At 39.0% G+C, this 16,455-nt stretch overlaps 1 protein-coding gene across 1 annotated transcript in view; it reads left to right on the top strand.

Moving 5' to 3' along the window:
• Nucleotides 1-11,475: 11,475 nt before the first annotated feature.
• The window catches only part of LOC131889846 (homeobox protein homothorax-like), a 62,872-nt gene continuing 57,892 nt past the window's right edge, over nt 11,476-16,455 (top strand). Inside the window, exons 1-2 of the mRNA XM_059239052.1 lie at nt 11,476-12,766; nt 14,883-15,024. Of these exons, the coding sequence (XP_059095035.1) occupies nt 12,435-12,766; nt 14,883-15,024 (474 nt within the window). The 5' untranslated portion in view covers nt 11,476-12,434. The remainder of the gene's footprint in view (nt 12,767-14,882; nt 15,025-16,455) is intronic.

The raw sequence follows: 16,455 nt of genomic DNA, 5'->3' as shown, positions 1-16,455 counted from the left end.
CAGAACTTTTTTTAAAAATTAGGTCATGGAATGCTTCCCCTTGCTCATTTTTCCTTTCTTCCCCTCAGTAGATCTGCACCACTATTTGTCCCTACTTTGATCTAACTGAAGAAATATTGGAAGTTTTCTTCCTCAAAAAAGAGAATGTAATCCCCAGTACTATTAAAATTAAAGGCTATAATTCGTCTATTAATACCTTTCAATCTTTACATGATACTTGGTCTACCAACGAATTTGAGTAGGCAGACCGAGCTAGTCTTTAAATGTAAGGTTGATCTGGAATGCTATTTAAAACTTTGTCCAAGTCTGACCTGAAATATGCTGCTGGATCAACAACGCCCACGTGTTCCTTACGAATATTAGAAGGAAGCACATTAAGTAATGAAAGTGCCCGAGAAAGAAGAGAGTAAAGAGTCTTATAAAATTAAAAGAGACACCCACAAGTCACGTCTAATTTCTTAGAAAACTAATTTTATTGGCCAAACAAAAATCGGAAAATCTAGAATAGTAACCAAAACCAAACTTATCAAGTCTTCCAATCTTTCATGCTCAAAACGTTAAATATAATCCATCCAAAATAAGAAAAATTTGTATGACTCCAGCATAAGAAGGCCTTAAAGGTATTAAAACTTAAGTTCACTAAAAGTTGGACAAGTTTAATTCATCAAAAACCTGGTATTCAAGTTGTGATTTTCGGGCAAAAAATGTGAAAACGCAAAAACTATTCATAGCACATGGTCAAAAGTACGAACTCAAGTCATTCAAAACTTAATTTCCGCCATTGCTCACCTTTTCATGACATCCATTTTTGTCAATTTTGTCCTTAAGAACAGATACAATTCAATTTCACCCTAAAACGTGTTTTGGGAGTGATTTGGATTAAAAATTGGGGGAATACGTTTTTTGCGACAACACACACTATCAAACTGTTCCCTTCAATCTTCGCTCCAGATTTCACTATATGGTAAAGTCCATTGGGTCCCAATCTGGGGAGGAGAGGAGCCACGTTTCCTTACTCAAGAACAAGGAAAGATTTCCTCGCACCACTCTTCTGTTTTCACCCAAATCATCATTGATATGATTTCTAAAACAAATCGGCCAATTAGAAAGAAGGATATTTTCTGGTGCCAAATATAAATGTGGTCTCAATAACAACGATTTTGAGAAAGTGTCCAGAGACATTTCTGTCACCCGGTAGTTGCACAATGGAGCGGAAATTTCAAAATAGTCATAAAGTTTGGACAAATACAATTTTGATTGTTATTCATTTTGCCCACTTCATCGAGCGGCATATGCTGATTTAAGTGGGGATTTGAATTAGTGAACAGCCCCAATGCATGTAAGGCAATTTGTCTTCCTAGGGTAAATTTGAGTATGCAGGTATGTCTTTTTTCTTCTTTGGTTTGATTTTACACGTTTGACCCGATTTAACCTAAAACTAACTGTAGATGTTCTAAATAATTTTTAAAAAAATGGCTAAGTTCAATAAATCTGTTGCATGAATCCACTTCGAAAAGTCTAGTTTGACCGGTCTCTAGTTCATGTCTTCAATTTTGCTCAAACCAATGACGTTAGTTGTTGGTTTTATGTGCATTCAGTTCTAGAGAGTGGTATGACCTCCCCTATAATCCTTAATGGTAACCCAATGACAAGTACACAGAGATGATGCGTCAGCTGACAAGAAATGACGTCAGTGTTACCATTTTGGCAATTGCGTGTTGCTCCGTGACCATTGCCTAACCACCCCCAGGTACTTGCAAACGAGCTGCCGCAAGCTTACGCCGCTGTCTAGGCTCCCCTAGGTCCTTACAACTGAAAGGTTAGGTTAGGTCAGGTAAGGTAAGGTTGAGTTAAAAGCATAATCGATATTATTAGACAATATTAATGTTAGGCGCTGTCTAAAATCCGTTGTCTGGGTTTAATTATACCTCAAGCTACGGCAAGACGTAAATGAATAGCCAAAATGGCAACACTGACGTCATTCCTTAGTGCCAGCTGACGCATGATCTCTGTGTACTGTCATTTGGTTACCATTCAGGACTATTGACACATTGAAGTAGCATCTGCACGATGAAAAGCAGCACAAATTTTGGGAGGTCATTGGGGAACTTTTCATAACAGTAGAGGTACTAAAAATCCAAGATATAAATCTCAATATTTTCTAAGGTTTCAAAAAGTTTATTGCAAAAATACGAAATTCTAAAATACAAAAAAGATCAGCCGCAAAACGGCTTTTTTCTTCTAAAATTAGTTTTATGCATGTTAATGAGTGAAACTTAGAGAGTATTTAAAAATACCCACCTTTCATGAGCCATTCCTTTAATGGATAAAATAACTGAACCTTCAATCTAATCCCTCAGCAAAGAGATATGAAGCCTCAAAAGTTGGAGTGATCTCTCAAAATTTGACAATGACGTCATCTTCCTTTCCCGCTTTAATGAGTCAATAGGCCTCCACTTCTCGTAATTTGAAGTTTGGCCCAATTTTTGGTCACAAGGTGACTGATTGGTATTCTCCACTTATATATCCATGACATCGAAGCTAGTGCTGGGGGGGTGTCCAGACTTGAGTCCGAGTGAACTCAATTTTGAATTGGCCGGGTTTGAGTCTTTTACAAAGGACTTGAATCCGGACTCGTCAAAAAAATATTCATTTCTTTCATCAAGATTCGTAAGAAAACGGGCTTTACTCCGTCATGAACTTCGAGAAATATGAATTGTGAACGAGCTTCCAGCCATATCTACCTGCTCTTGATGATGGCAATTCTGAGCCGCTTTTCGAATTAAATTGATGAAATAAGAAACGCAGATTTCTGCGATTGAAGAAAGGTAATTTTTATACTCTTTCCTTGTAAAATGGTTCCTTTCAAAGTTATGCTGTCAAAAACTTATGTACCTGAGTTTAGATAATTTCTACATAATCTCCTGCGTTCCATAAGCATAAATTGGGCTCAAATTTGGCCAAGTTCATCCATTCAACCAGATCTTGTGGTCGTATGAAGTGCTTATTTGGAATAAATCAACGGTTTAGGAGATAAGAATTTTATGCTTCCATTTGCAATCTACATCTCCAGACCTCTGTGACTCTGTCATGGATTAAACATGTAAGGAACAGCCCTTGGATGATTATTACATTAGTCTTGATTAGTAAAACAAAAACGAAATGTGTGTTTTTGTTTGACTTGAGGCCAGTACAAGACTTGAGCCCTGACTCAGGCGAGTCCTGCAAAAAGTACAAAATCAAAGGACTCGCCCCAATTCTTGTAGAAACTGATTTGATTTACAAATTTGACATCAACTTATAAGTATTGTAAGAGACGATTATTCTCGAGGAGATATTTATGAATCTTCATTTTTGGCATGAATGGCGGATCACATTGTCTTGAAAAAGTGGGAAATGGTCAGAGTCCAAACTTTCTATATGTGACGTGTACGTCAGAAAGCTTTACTTTTTTGAATGGTCAGACCAAAATTGCGAAGGAGAAAAATAAAATGTATAAGAAAGAATGTGGGGCGTCTGCTCTCCCTTTTTTCTCCGGGCCAGCTCTCCCTGACGACCCTTATTTTTGAATGAGTATGTAAATCTAAAAAAGAAAAATTAGTTTGTTAAATTTTCAATGGCAGGGTTAATATACAATACACTAAGGTTGCCAGTGGCTTTATACAAGCATTATACTCGTACGTGTTCTTGAACCCGTAAACGGTGATGCTGAAGTTGGTTGCCACGGTCCTGGCACTGTCGCCAGCCTTATCCCCAAGAGTATTTGTTCCAGGATTTTTCCATCAGCGTTTTCAAACACAAAGAGGCAAAACTAAGACCAGCTGTTGAAACGAAATATTTAGCTAGATATGCCAAGAAACCCCTGCAATTATTCTTTTTTTTAATATATTTCTTAATCACTGAGCTACATTTTTCAATTTCAAAAAGCCATGAGACATCCCCATAAGATTTGTACTGTTTTAGACATGAAGTTCAATGTTTGAAAATCAGTGATTTTTAAACATAATTTTGAACATAGCAATGGAGGTCTCAATTTAACTGGAGGTCTTTCCAATTGTCGTCAATACCTCGCTAGGCTTTGATCTCATTAAGAAACAGGACTAAAACGATGAGTTAGGCCTTAACCTGGATCGGTTTTCACCCTCTATCCTTTCAACGAGGCTACTGCTGATCATTTCTAGCCATTACGCTCGAGTATTCACTTATTGAACTGTTTATAATTCAAGATTATTCACATTGGAATTCAAAGTTCGCGCAAAAGTTGGCTCTGTTTCGCTCAGTAGTGGTTAAAACACCTTTCATTCACTGTCAAATAGTGCTTGGATGTTTCTGGTAACCACTGACATCAAATATATTTTGGAACTTAACACAATTTTTTTTCAACTTGTATTTATTATTCCTGTAAGTCAAATTTCTTTGTTCATCCATGTCATATCACCCGTCTAGCTTAACCTCTCAACTTGGACAAGTGAGAATTTGAACCATAGATATAAGGGGTGACAAGAATTCTCTATATATAACATCCTTGGGCTCCAGCATAAAACTTGTCATGTTCCTCCCTATAATTTTGAATGTCTGTGGCGAGTGAATCTGCTTGGCTTGGATAGCGTGACTAAGATTTTTCAATTTTTGGTCGGGAGGTTCAGTTCAATAGCTTCTAAATTTTTCGTTATTCTATTGGGGTACATTTGGCGACGTCAAATATGTCCATTGTACCGTTGTCCATGACATAGCCAAGGCTGAGAGTAATGAAGTGCTAAGCAAATGACGTAGTTTGTAAGCTGGGTGCTTCAAAGCTGTACAAGGAATTAAGATCAGGGTAAAAATGTGTTACTGTGGACAAGGCTTCCAGTGCTAAAAGATGCAAAACAAATTTTTCTCCTCAAAGCATTATGATGCAATACATTTTGAACAATTGTGCCAAGATTAAATGTCAATGTTCATTATTGAAAAATATTGACACGAAGTCTTCAAATGTTAGACGTTAGGACTAGAGGGCTAGACAAGCCTTCTAGTTAGGACTGCTTGAAGCAAAAAACACAATTCCTGTGGCAAAAACACAAAAAAAGCTGGTCATCTAAAATTTAGTAAAAGTAACAAGTAACGCCATTACAATTTTTTTGAGTAACGATTGTGTAACGAAGTCCTATTTTTGACCAATGTAACTATAATTCGTTCCTTTTATTGAGGACCGACTAATACCCTGGATATTTTCCGGAAGGCCGGCATTGGAATTTCGTCTGACAAGCAGTTAGGCCACTGGGACAATTCAGATATACTAGTTGCGCCTTGGCCGTACAGCAGCGGCATTGGAATTTCGTCTGACAAGCAGTTAGGCCACTGGGACAATTCAGATATACTAGTTGTCCTCATCCACTACTAACTGTTCATTTAAAGTTGCTCAAACAATTAACTTTCCGGGAGACAGAGCAATCCTAGACTGGGTTATAAAATACTAATGTGATTAATGTGCTTATGACCACAGTTGGCTGAGTAGTAGTGCCAAGTTTGGAATCTACAATATTTTCTTATGTTTTCAGATTAGTCCTATCCACGCTTTTTGAACTTGTCTATGCATTTAAAGAGCGAAAAAAACATTTTGTTTTGCCGTTAAGGGTAAATTCCAGATGCATGACATAACTAGTTTTCCTCACAGGAGCCACTCTTCACTTCAGGTTAACTTGTGCTCAGACAACTATTCACATTGAAAACTCTACAATTTTGAAACCAGATCTAGATATTTGGCGTAAAAAGTCGCTACTGTAACGAAAACTAGTTTTGCCAAACGTCTGAAAGTCTGATAGTTACCTTTTGTTTGCATTTGGGCAATTCTAAGTGATAATCATCGGAAATCACAAGTCCTTCATGAAACCTTCCCACAAAACTTCGTCTTACTTGTCAGACAGAATTCGGAACAATCCGGGCCATAGTTACGTGAAATATCTTTAAGTTTCTGAGAAATATTCACCGCAGATGCCACATCAACGGTTGAAGCACATCAGAATGTTGATGCAAATTCAAAGTAAAAAGTGGCGAAGTCTGCAAAGAATTTGTCAAATGATATATTTGATCGCTAAAAAGGAGTATATTAGACTTGTTTTTTTATAAATAATAAACTTTTAAAGTGTTAGTTAAGTAAGTTTTAACAACATTCAAATTACCGTTTTTGTTTTGCCGTCAATATTTTCTGGAAATATCGAATTTATCGTTTTCAAAAGCCAAATTTGGCACAACTTGGGACAAAGTTTGTTTTAATTTTATTGATGGTGGGCAATGAATGGTTAGCACAGCTTATTTCTCCACTTGTTTCGGCATTGGATCTATAACTTCAACTTTAAAAAAATAATGCCTTTTTGGATTTGTGTTCTTAGTTACAGAGCAAGGGCAAGTTTACCTAGAGAAAAAACTGTCTAGCCTGAAGTGCTTCGTTTTTTGGGCTTACTTGTCTCTTTTGATTAAAACTGTAACATTTTGTCATTGTTAGCTTGATTGTTAGATGTTAGTCATTTTTTCATGAATTTTGTTTGTCTTGAATAAAAGAATTAAAAGTACAATGATCTTTTGGACTTTTGTTAAAAATGGTGAAAATTTACGTCCGAAAATATTGCAATAATATTGCAAATAATGTTGTGGATGATTTCGTAAAAAATAGAGCAAAGTTTTTGCTCAGGACATTGAAAAAAGAGGATCGAAGGAAAGCCTTTAAGTGGGTTTACCTAACCATTAACAATCACTGTGGAGTAAGCCGAGGGCAAATAGTTTGGAAAGAGAAGATTTACCGTTCTTTATTCACACCTGTGACATGTTATTCTAATGCTATTTTATGTGATGCACCTGGGAAAATACCTTTGTTCAAATATGTTCCGCTTAATCATGGCAAAAAAGATATTTGAAAATAAAAATAATCATAGCTTCTTTGCGTGTTTTAGGTAAAGTATGAGATTGGTGCTTTGAAAGCGTTATGCGGTGAGCTTGCAGTCATTTCTGAGGATAAGGTAACAATCAGCTTTAAGCTTGATCATGGAGTATGTCAGTAGTGGATTGGAAAGCTCGGTCGAAGATCGAACGTCTTCTAGCGAGGTTTTGTAGATCTATGCGTTACCTCCCAATCAGATGCATTCCCCACTGAGAGAGTGTTCAATGTGCTCAATGAATTCCATCTTCATGTTCAGGTACTTGATTAGGAGGTAACGCAAAACTGAAACGTCTTCTAACGAGGTTTCAGAGAGCTTTCCACTCCACTACTCCATGGCTTGATATACGTATGTCCGTACATGACTCGCCCAGGCAAAGAAAAAAATGAAGGCTTGTGCTCTGGCGTTTAGCTGCACATTTTTATTTTGTTGTATCGAAACCTTAACAGTATTTTTCTTCTTTTATAAGGTTTATTAGAAATGAGCTGTAGGAATTCATAAACCAAATTTCAGTTTGATTGGGTCTTTCGTTGACGATTATCAAATAATCAAATTTTGGTATTATGTTTGCAGTACAGCGAGTCATTCGAAGGAAAATTGACAACACAGTTTTCCTTCAGGACAAAAAGTGGGATATCGCCTCTGAATCTTTAGTTACAATAAAAACATGAAACAGGCTTTATTCGTAAAATATTAAAAACATAACCAAGTAGAATCAGCCAATATTTTCTACAAGCCTTAAAACTAGTTTTTAAGAGTGACGGGCAATGATAAGTGTACGGACATTTTTTCATTGCAATTGAGTGATGAACTTCGATAATTTAAGCGGTTGAAGTTTTTAGAAAAATGAATATTTCTCGACCATTTCTTGCAGACTTTTTTACTGCCTGTGGGAATGGAAGCCTCAGCGGTTCAAAATTTGATGTGTCACTTTGTTCAAAAATGAATTTATCAAAAACTTTGCTATGCCGTTTTCTATTTTGGTGTGCCAAATTTATGTCACCCTTAATCAATTGTTTTTAACCCAATTGAAACTTTTGAATCAACTGAGAACCTTGTCTTCGATCCCAAACTTGTGGAGCTTATTAACTAGAAGTTCGTGATCTACCATGGCAGAACAATGTTTGTCCGAACAAGAAATTTATTGGTCAACTTGTCACAGAATCTTAGCACCAAAAATAAGATATATGAAATGTTAAGCACCAATAATAGAACCATTTTCAACTTGAGTAAAAATCCAAGATAACTCACATCTTGCGATATTGAAAATTTCTAGAATTAATGTTTAATAAATGGAAAAAATTCTGGCTAAAAAATTTCCAATTTTCCAAACAAATTTGTCGGTAGGTTTTGAAGTTCTTCAAAAAATTCTCAAAAATTCAAGATGCCTGAAAATGTCGGAATATTTAAACAAGCATATTTTTACATGCAGATGTTCACATTGTCGCTTTTTAAGAGAAGCTTTATAAATCATTTCTTATGTATTTCGTAAGTCAGTGAACAATGTACATTTTTAAGATTTTAAGTGCAAAGATGCAATATGAAAAAAGGTAATCTAAAGCACTAGCACTCCAGTGATTAAAACAGAAGAGCACTGACAAATCTGATTGAAAATGTATCGTGAAATTGCAATTTACTCATGATATGGTGCTCGTTGCATTAATTGGGCAATTTTTGATGAAATATGAAGAAAATATTTTTTTGGCTCCAAATTATGGAAAAATATCTCATGGTCAAGAAGAATTAGAAAATTGGATTTAATCTAAAGTCCAAGTTTATTTGCCTTTCCAAGGCCGTAAATGTAAAAAAAGTTGTTATGCATTTACAGAATAAATGCAGGTTGACTCTTTTACCTTGCTGAGATGAATTATGGGACACAGAGTGCCAAAAGTATCTTGTGAGCATATGCTTACCTGCGTCAAACATTTTTCGTGCCATTTTTTCAATAATAATATTTGCAGAGTGGAGTGCATGATTTTCTAACCGCTGGTAAAAAATACTTATCTTTATTGTGGCAGTCAATATCTTTAGAAAGTTATATTTAATGATTATAAAAAAACACTTGACTTTAGACGTGCATTCTTCCGGGGTTTTGTGTGTGGAAGGTTTGAATACTTACTAATGATGCAATGTCTTTTCCAAAATCTTAGACTCATGGTTTATAATTGATTCAAAGTACGAGTATAAAGTAGACCAATCATAATTAAATAGTCACACGGACAAATAAAGTGGTTCCTTAAAAGATGAAAATGACACACTAAGGAATGAAATGACAGAAATTTTAAAAAGAGTACTGTATAAAAATATTTCGTTTCGTCAAAGTAACACAAGAAACGAGGAAAACGGCACACCAGAGATTTGGTTCACCTCTTTTGCTATTCACGAGCACTATTGCTTAAGGGAAAAGGTTACTTTTGTCAAGATGAGAAACAAGGTCAACAGATCAACCCTACATTCAAGGACTAGTTCGGTTTGCCAACTCAAATTCGTTGATAAACCAAATTTCACATCAAGATTGAAAGACAATAAATAGACGAATTATAACCTTTCACTATCATAGTGCTGGGGATTACATTCCCTGTGACGGTTAGGAAAAGCCCGTGAAAAACTAAATAAAAAAGAAATGACTTGCACTGTTCTTTAAAAAGAGAATTTTTGCATATTTTGGCACTTTTTGCCTCATACCTTTCAGTGAGTAAACCGTCGGATCAATAATGTTCATGTGGCACTTTTAACTCTTGGTGTGCCACTTCATACTTTGGGTGCGTAGCTGCTTTTTGGGTGTGCAATGACCACTTTTATTTTTGTTGATTTTAGTAAGCTTCTTTTTACTTTTGGTTGGAAAATCGTTATTTTTCCTGTTTCTTTCTGCTAAAAAATGCCAAATGGAATACCATCACTTACCTAACGGTTAATGTTTTTTTTTGCTGATATAACCCACTCACTCTTAAAGTTCTTGGTTTTTAGAAATTTTTCAAGTGTTTAAGCCAAGCTAAGCCCCGAATATCATTATTATTTTTTACAAGAAGCTTAATCTTCAAACGTCAATTATTCAATATATGTCTCGTCAATGAGGCCAAGGTTGAGAGTTTAGTGGAAATTTCAAAAACATCTCACACCTTCGTGAAAGATGATTTTATTGAATAAAGTACTGATGTTCGAATCAAATCGTTTTGAAATCGGCACCGAGGCTCTAACCCTGAACTTGACAGAACAGAAAACTGAAGGCAAGAGCAGAGTTAAAACGGCTTCAAAGCTAAAAATGGTCCGATATAGTCAAACGGTTCATGAATCATGAGCTTACTAGGGATTTAACGACAGTTTTGTTTCTCTGAACTCTAATTCAGGCGTTGGCCTCAAGATGGCGCCACTCTGCGAAGAATGGTGTCTTTGAACGAAAATCAATTTTGAGGTATCATTGAAGCAATTGATTTGGTACCAAGCATAATGTTTTACAAAATTGATATTTCATTTATCAATTTGTATATGGAGGGCATGAAAATATTGACTATGATTGTACAAGAGGTTTAACAGTGAGATTGCTCTGTGAATTGAATCATACGTTCATATTGGACCATCTATAGAAGAAAATTGGGGGCACGAAGACTCATTTTGAGAACACATTTTGATTGTGTTGAAACCCATGGTTCAAAAAACCAGACCCCTCTGCTGTCATTGGAATCAATTTCGAAGGAGTCAAAATACGATCCAATAGAAGACTCGAAGTAACCAATTCAATAAAGACCTCTCTCATCATATGCAAAATATTATAACTCACATTTTACATCAATTATAGCAACCTACAAACATTCAAGAAAGCACGAGCCCAATGTTTTCCACAGAGAGCCACTCTCTTAAACTTATTGTTTTCTTCTTCGCTTCTTTTTTTGATTGACAAATGTTTTCCACAGAGAGCCACTCTCTTAAACTTATTGTTTTCTTCTTCGCTTCTTTTTTTGATTGACAACCTAGCGGACTGGGACGTGGTGACTTCGCTCAGGAGAAGGAATACCTGGGCGAAGGCGCTCCAGAGATCCACCGAGAGTTGAGCCAGTCCTTCTCGGAGGCTTCTTCTCCCTTCCTTCCTCCCTGAAAGCTGACTCGCCACTCATCAGGCTGAATCGAGGGCGAGCTCACAGAACTATCCGAACTGTACCACAGAATGGCCCTTCGCAAGCGATGTCTATCCGGCTCTTCCGCCGTAAAGCCTCAGCCCTCTGTTCTTTCGGAGTGGTACGGATCTCGTTGACCGGGTTCGCTGGCTGACTAACAGGAGGAAGACTAAGAAGAATGGCCCAAAGTGTTCGAGAGGGGGGAGGGGGAGAGAGAGAGGGAGAGAGAGGGGAATGGGGGGGGCAAGCACGTAGCTGGCGGACCCGGAAGGGCGAGCGAGCCCACTTGCCTGTCTCCGGTGATTTTTGTGTTGTCGACGACGTCAAAGTCTGGAAGATGAACGAGCATTTCAAAAGTGACGGCAATAGCCAGGCCTGAGACGGTGTACAAAAGATGAGTGTGGATTCCTCGCCGGCGGCGCCGAGCCAGAGTTGGCTGCTGGTTGCTAGCTGCTCGTTGCTCCGTCAGTCCCCCATCCGTTGTGGCTCCTCGGCGTTCCGTCCCTAGCCCGTCTGTCCGTCCGTCCGTCCGTCCGTCCGTCCATCGGTCCGTCCGTCACCACCGCCGCCGACGGATTAGATGTCTAGGTGCATGACAGCACTCACTGTGTCAATTCCGTACCATTTCAGTGAGTCTTGACAAGAGCTATTTCACGACGACAGTGCGATAAAGTGCTCAATGATTTACGGTTTCACCAGTTGACAGCTGTGTCTCGCTCTCATATTGGAATATAGTGTCGAAAATCAAGACAAAATTAGTCTTGAGTTGTGTGATTAGTTGTTGTTAGCCAAATAACCACCACAACAACTGCAGCAGTAGCAGCAACAACAACAACAGGAGCAACTGCAACAACGAATGGGTTTGGGGGAATCCATCGTGGGTGTGGGAGTGTGAGTGCATCCTCGATTTGTGTGTGTCTTCTCAAAAAGTATTGTTGTTGTTATTGAAATAATAATAATACTCGATATCATTCTCCTGGTGGGCTTCCAACCCACATGTGAAAAGGAGTTGCTCAACCAATCAACTCTCATCATCTCTAGCTCTGAGACATCAAAAATAGTGTTCATTTGGGTTTTGGCCTTCTGAACAGTCTTTTCGTCAGCCTGCCTGCCTGCCTGCCTGCCTGTCCCACCTTTGTGTCCCACCTGGGCCTGGAACACGAGCCGGAGGGCAATTAGGAGGGAGAGAACGAGAATTCATTCTAGTTTACACCTTGCTTGTTGGTCTCTTCCCCGTCCGTGCTTGTGTGTCCCCCGATGGTGGTTGGCATTTTCCTAGTTCCAGTTCGGCCGGGATTTGTATCCCTGGATCTGAATCCCTGGGTTTAGTGTGCTCTTCAGCGGCATGATTTTACTGTAAACCAGTCCCACCTCATCAGTCATCATCCCTTCCATACTCCCGGACAACATGTCCAACTCGTCGTCGTCCTCGTTTCAGTACGACGGGTCCGCGTCGGCCGCCGTGGGAGGTTGGCCGACGGGGATGGATGCAGCATCAATGTACGGGGTGCCCGTGAGTGGATCCAACTCCTCATCGGATCCCAGGACATCCATAGATAGTATAACGGCAGCTGCTGCCGCCCATCATTCACACCTTACCTCTGTCGCCGCGATGCATAATCCTTATGCAGCTGTAGCCGCAGCGGCTGCGGCCAATAATCATGTATCCTCTTCCAATCATGTGATGGGAGGTGGACAAGTGCCAGATGTCCACAAAAGGGACAAGGATGCAATTTATGGGTAGGTGATCCGGTGAAAACCGACCGTGGTTCAGTGTGCCAGTGATCCAGTGATCTTGTGATCTTGAGTGAGTGCCTCTTCACTTGTGGGTGGTGGCTCAGATAAAGGTTGTGCCACGATCATTGGATCATTGAGCTCTCAGAATCTAGATCCTTGGGATGCGTGATTTTGATGGTGATAGTGTGCAAACGCCTCTACGACAAATAGTGGCGCAAGCGACAATTAGATTTCGTGATCTTAGCCAAAACCAAAAGGCGGTGGAACAGATAAGGAATTGTTTTATTATTAATTCACTCTATGCTTGATTAGAAAACTCCAGCTAGGTTTTAACCTTATTTTATCACTTGCGACTCGAAAAATTCTACGCGGATTTTTCAAAAATGGAAGTAACTTATAAATGCTAGTTTTACTTGCCAATATCGTAATAGGCTTGGACCATTTTGCTCAAAAACAGTGTCTTCTTGTGCTTCATATTGAAAAAATACAGTTTAGCCAATATTTAATTATTGAATCCAATTTTCATTCTTCTTGAGGATCGGTCTCTAATTCTAGGATTTTTTTTTAATGGGAAGTTTCGAAAATCGTCTTCATAAAATTTCAATTTGACACTCGAACTGTCAAAAGCAAATTGCCATAATTTGAAAATGAAATTTCATTTGAGAACAAATCAGCTATGAAATAGTTTGAAATGGAAGTCTGTTTTCTGAACGAGCACACTAAAAGTATGAAAGGTATGAGGTTTAAAAATGAGTTGACGACATCACTGCAGACGATTCAATAGCTTCATTTATTTTAGTGCAAAAGTATAAACCTAATGTTTTATTAGACCCAATAGTTCAAGTCCTCTGCAACTTTAAACGCAAATTAGAATTGTTTTAAGTTTTTAACGGATATTACCTGACATGTTTTGGGGCATTTGGGACCTAACTGATGGGATATTTAAAATTCTCCGTCGGCAAGCAAAAACTAGTTTTGTTGGTGCTATGTGTGATGTTATGAATAAAAAACCGAATGAAGTTCGCTGAACTCGCACATTCATTCGAAAACTAGAATTCACCAAATGACCGCTAAATGTTCAAAATACTAAAATTCTGACTTGATAAGAATCAGTTTTATTAATCTCCGTAGAACAACTGATTAGCCAACATTGGCTGAATCTGGGATTTTGTCACAGGTATTTTTTCATAATAGTTGATATTTTTCCTGAAAACCACTAGAGATTGGCTGCTAAATTCATCCTTTGTAATGTGCTTGAGTTTCTGTGCAAAGATCCCAAAGCATCAGCCAACCATCTATCTCACTTCCTGTGCTCACGCCATGGAAAAGTATTATTATGCACACGAATTGACTTTTAGGGGTCAGCTTGTCTGTCAATTTTGGGTTTGATGCATTTTCCCTCGGTGGGGCAGTTTAGTTTTTATGACTCCCTTCTTTATGCATTGAATGCAAAAACTTATTTATATCTGACTCAGTAAGTTTCAAGGATTTGGTCAAATTTAAATCCGCTTGGTACAAAAATGTATCCATGAGTTAAATTTATACTGACATGTTTCCCTTAACAAATAGTGTCATAACCCCGGTTTGTGACATTCTAAATGACAAGATTGTGTGCCCAAATAGTGCCGCCTTTCAGCTAGTTGGAAATTTAAAGTATGATGATTTGCAGTTGTATGAATGTAGAGTGTTCTATAAGAAATGAATTTTTTCAACATTTTGTGAATAAGGGCTAGATTCCTTTCTAAAAATGGCGTTTGCACTCTACGCAACATAAATCACCGAACTGATCCGTTGCCAGGGATTCCCAAGTTTTTCTCTGTCGTAATATTACTACACCACCAAGATCAATGATTCTGCCTCGTCAAAAATCGCTGGCGTTGAAATGGGGCGTATTTTATAGCCACTGGTTGAAAAATGAGTGGTTGTTGAAGAGGTAGCAGTACAACAACAACTACTACTACAATATCAATTGCTACTACGCTAGTTCTGGCATGACCACATTTTCTCGGTACAAATGGTGTTTCGATTTATTCGCAGAAATTGACTTTGTCTCCTGACACTTCCCGTTATTAATGATCCAACCACAAGAAGACTGATCGGGAGTTTGTTATTGTTTCAGACATCCGTTATTTCCTCTCCTTGCACTCATTTTCGAGAAATGCGAACTAGCCACCTGCACCCCAAGGGATCCTTCCGTGGCTGGGGGTGACGTTTGTTCCTCTGAATCCTTCAACGAAGACATTGCTGTGTTTTCCAAACAGGTAAGACCCAAACCACCATTTCTAACCAGATAACGAGTCGAAGAGACCACGAAAGTTCGAAAGAATGAACGAGTGAAATAACCAAGAGAGTAGAGGAGATTTTGTTGCCCAGTCAACTTTTCAGAAGAGACATCATATCAGCTTTTTTTCCCTCGTCTTCTTCTTCTCTCTTCTTTTGCTTCTTGTTTCTGTGTCCAGTGCTGTGAGAATAGCTGAATTTGCCTTCTTCTACTCAGTCCTATCGTTCTCTGTGTGTCTATTGTCGCGATTTGAAGGGCGAGCATTAACTTTGGTGCAAATACTCTCCAGCTGTGAGGAGCCATCACATGACCGTCTCTTCTTTTTCTTCATGGCCCACAACGACACTGTAGTAGCCATAGTAGTCATAGTACTAGTCCTGCTAGTGGTGCTCTATGTATCAGAGGTCTCCTCACGGCAATACTCCTACTACTATCCTGGGTCACTTCTCATCGTGGCCATCTCTCACAAGTTGTGCCCGTTGATGTTCAGGTGACCCCGGGATGATGATCTCCTCGGTGGTGGCAACAGCTCGGCAGTTCCTGAGCTAACTCACCGACTCACTCCTCATTCACTCACTCACCCACCCACCCAGTCGTTTGGTCGCCACGCTACATTGGTGGCTGAGCTGATTATTGCCAGTCTTGGGCCAAAATCTCAGATTCCAATGTGCTGCTACTGACCGAGACCCTCCACTCCTTGGAGACTGCTGCTGCTTGTCTTTGCTCTTCCCGCTGAGCGAGCTCATGGTATTACTGAAGAGTCGAGTGCTATGGTCACCCAAGAGTTAGTGAGTGGAGTCACCACCAACACCACGTACCACTGTCAATTCTTGGATGGATAGAGCAACCAAATACTTGTAGGGAATATTTCTACTGATCATGATCATCAGCTAGAACGCCGGCATCATCAACACCACTACATAGAAGTGGTGCTCCTTACCACCATGGTCTTCATGGGTTGGTTGATCTGATTGTTGTTGATGTTAATACTGTCGTTCTTTTTCCCCCTTGACGCACAAAGAGCATTATTTTGTTCTCCTGATTCTTTGGATCCAAACTTTTAGTTCCCTGATCGTGTTGTTAACTTAGATGAGACGACCCTTCTTCAGAATAGCAGAGCAGCGCATAGTCCAATATAGAAACCCAGTCAGTGATTGTCGCCTATTCTTTTCACAGCGAGTTAGTCGTTGGATGTCGTCGTAGAAAACGGCAGCCCTACAACCCAATACATTCTATACATACATACACACGCACGGTATAGTCCATTGGGTGAATAGCAGTAGTTGCCGTTGTTGTTGGAGTAGTGGTACTGTAGTTGTTGGAGTTGCTCAGTTGCTTTTTGGTGCCATACCAGAGCAACTTGGTTGGACTTGTTCAAAAAATTTGAGAACGAACGAACGCGAAGGGGGAG

The sequence above is a fragment of the Tigriopus californicus genome, chromosome 11, assembly GCF_007210705.1.
Source record: "Tigriopus californicus strain San Diego chromosome 11, Tcal_SD_v2.1, whole genome shotgun sequence".
NCBI classification, from domain to species: domain Eukaryota; kingdom Metazoa; phylum Arthropoda; class Copepoda; order Harpacticoida; family Harpacticidae; genus Tigriopus; species Tigriopus californicus.
Note: the sequence above shows the minus strand (reverse complement) of the source record. Positions and strands in the feature narration are given on the sequence as shown.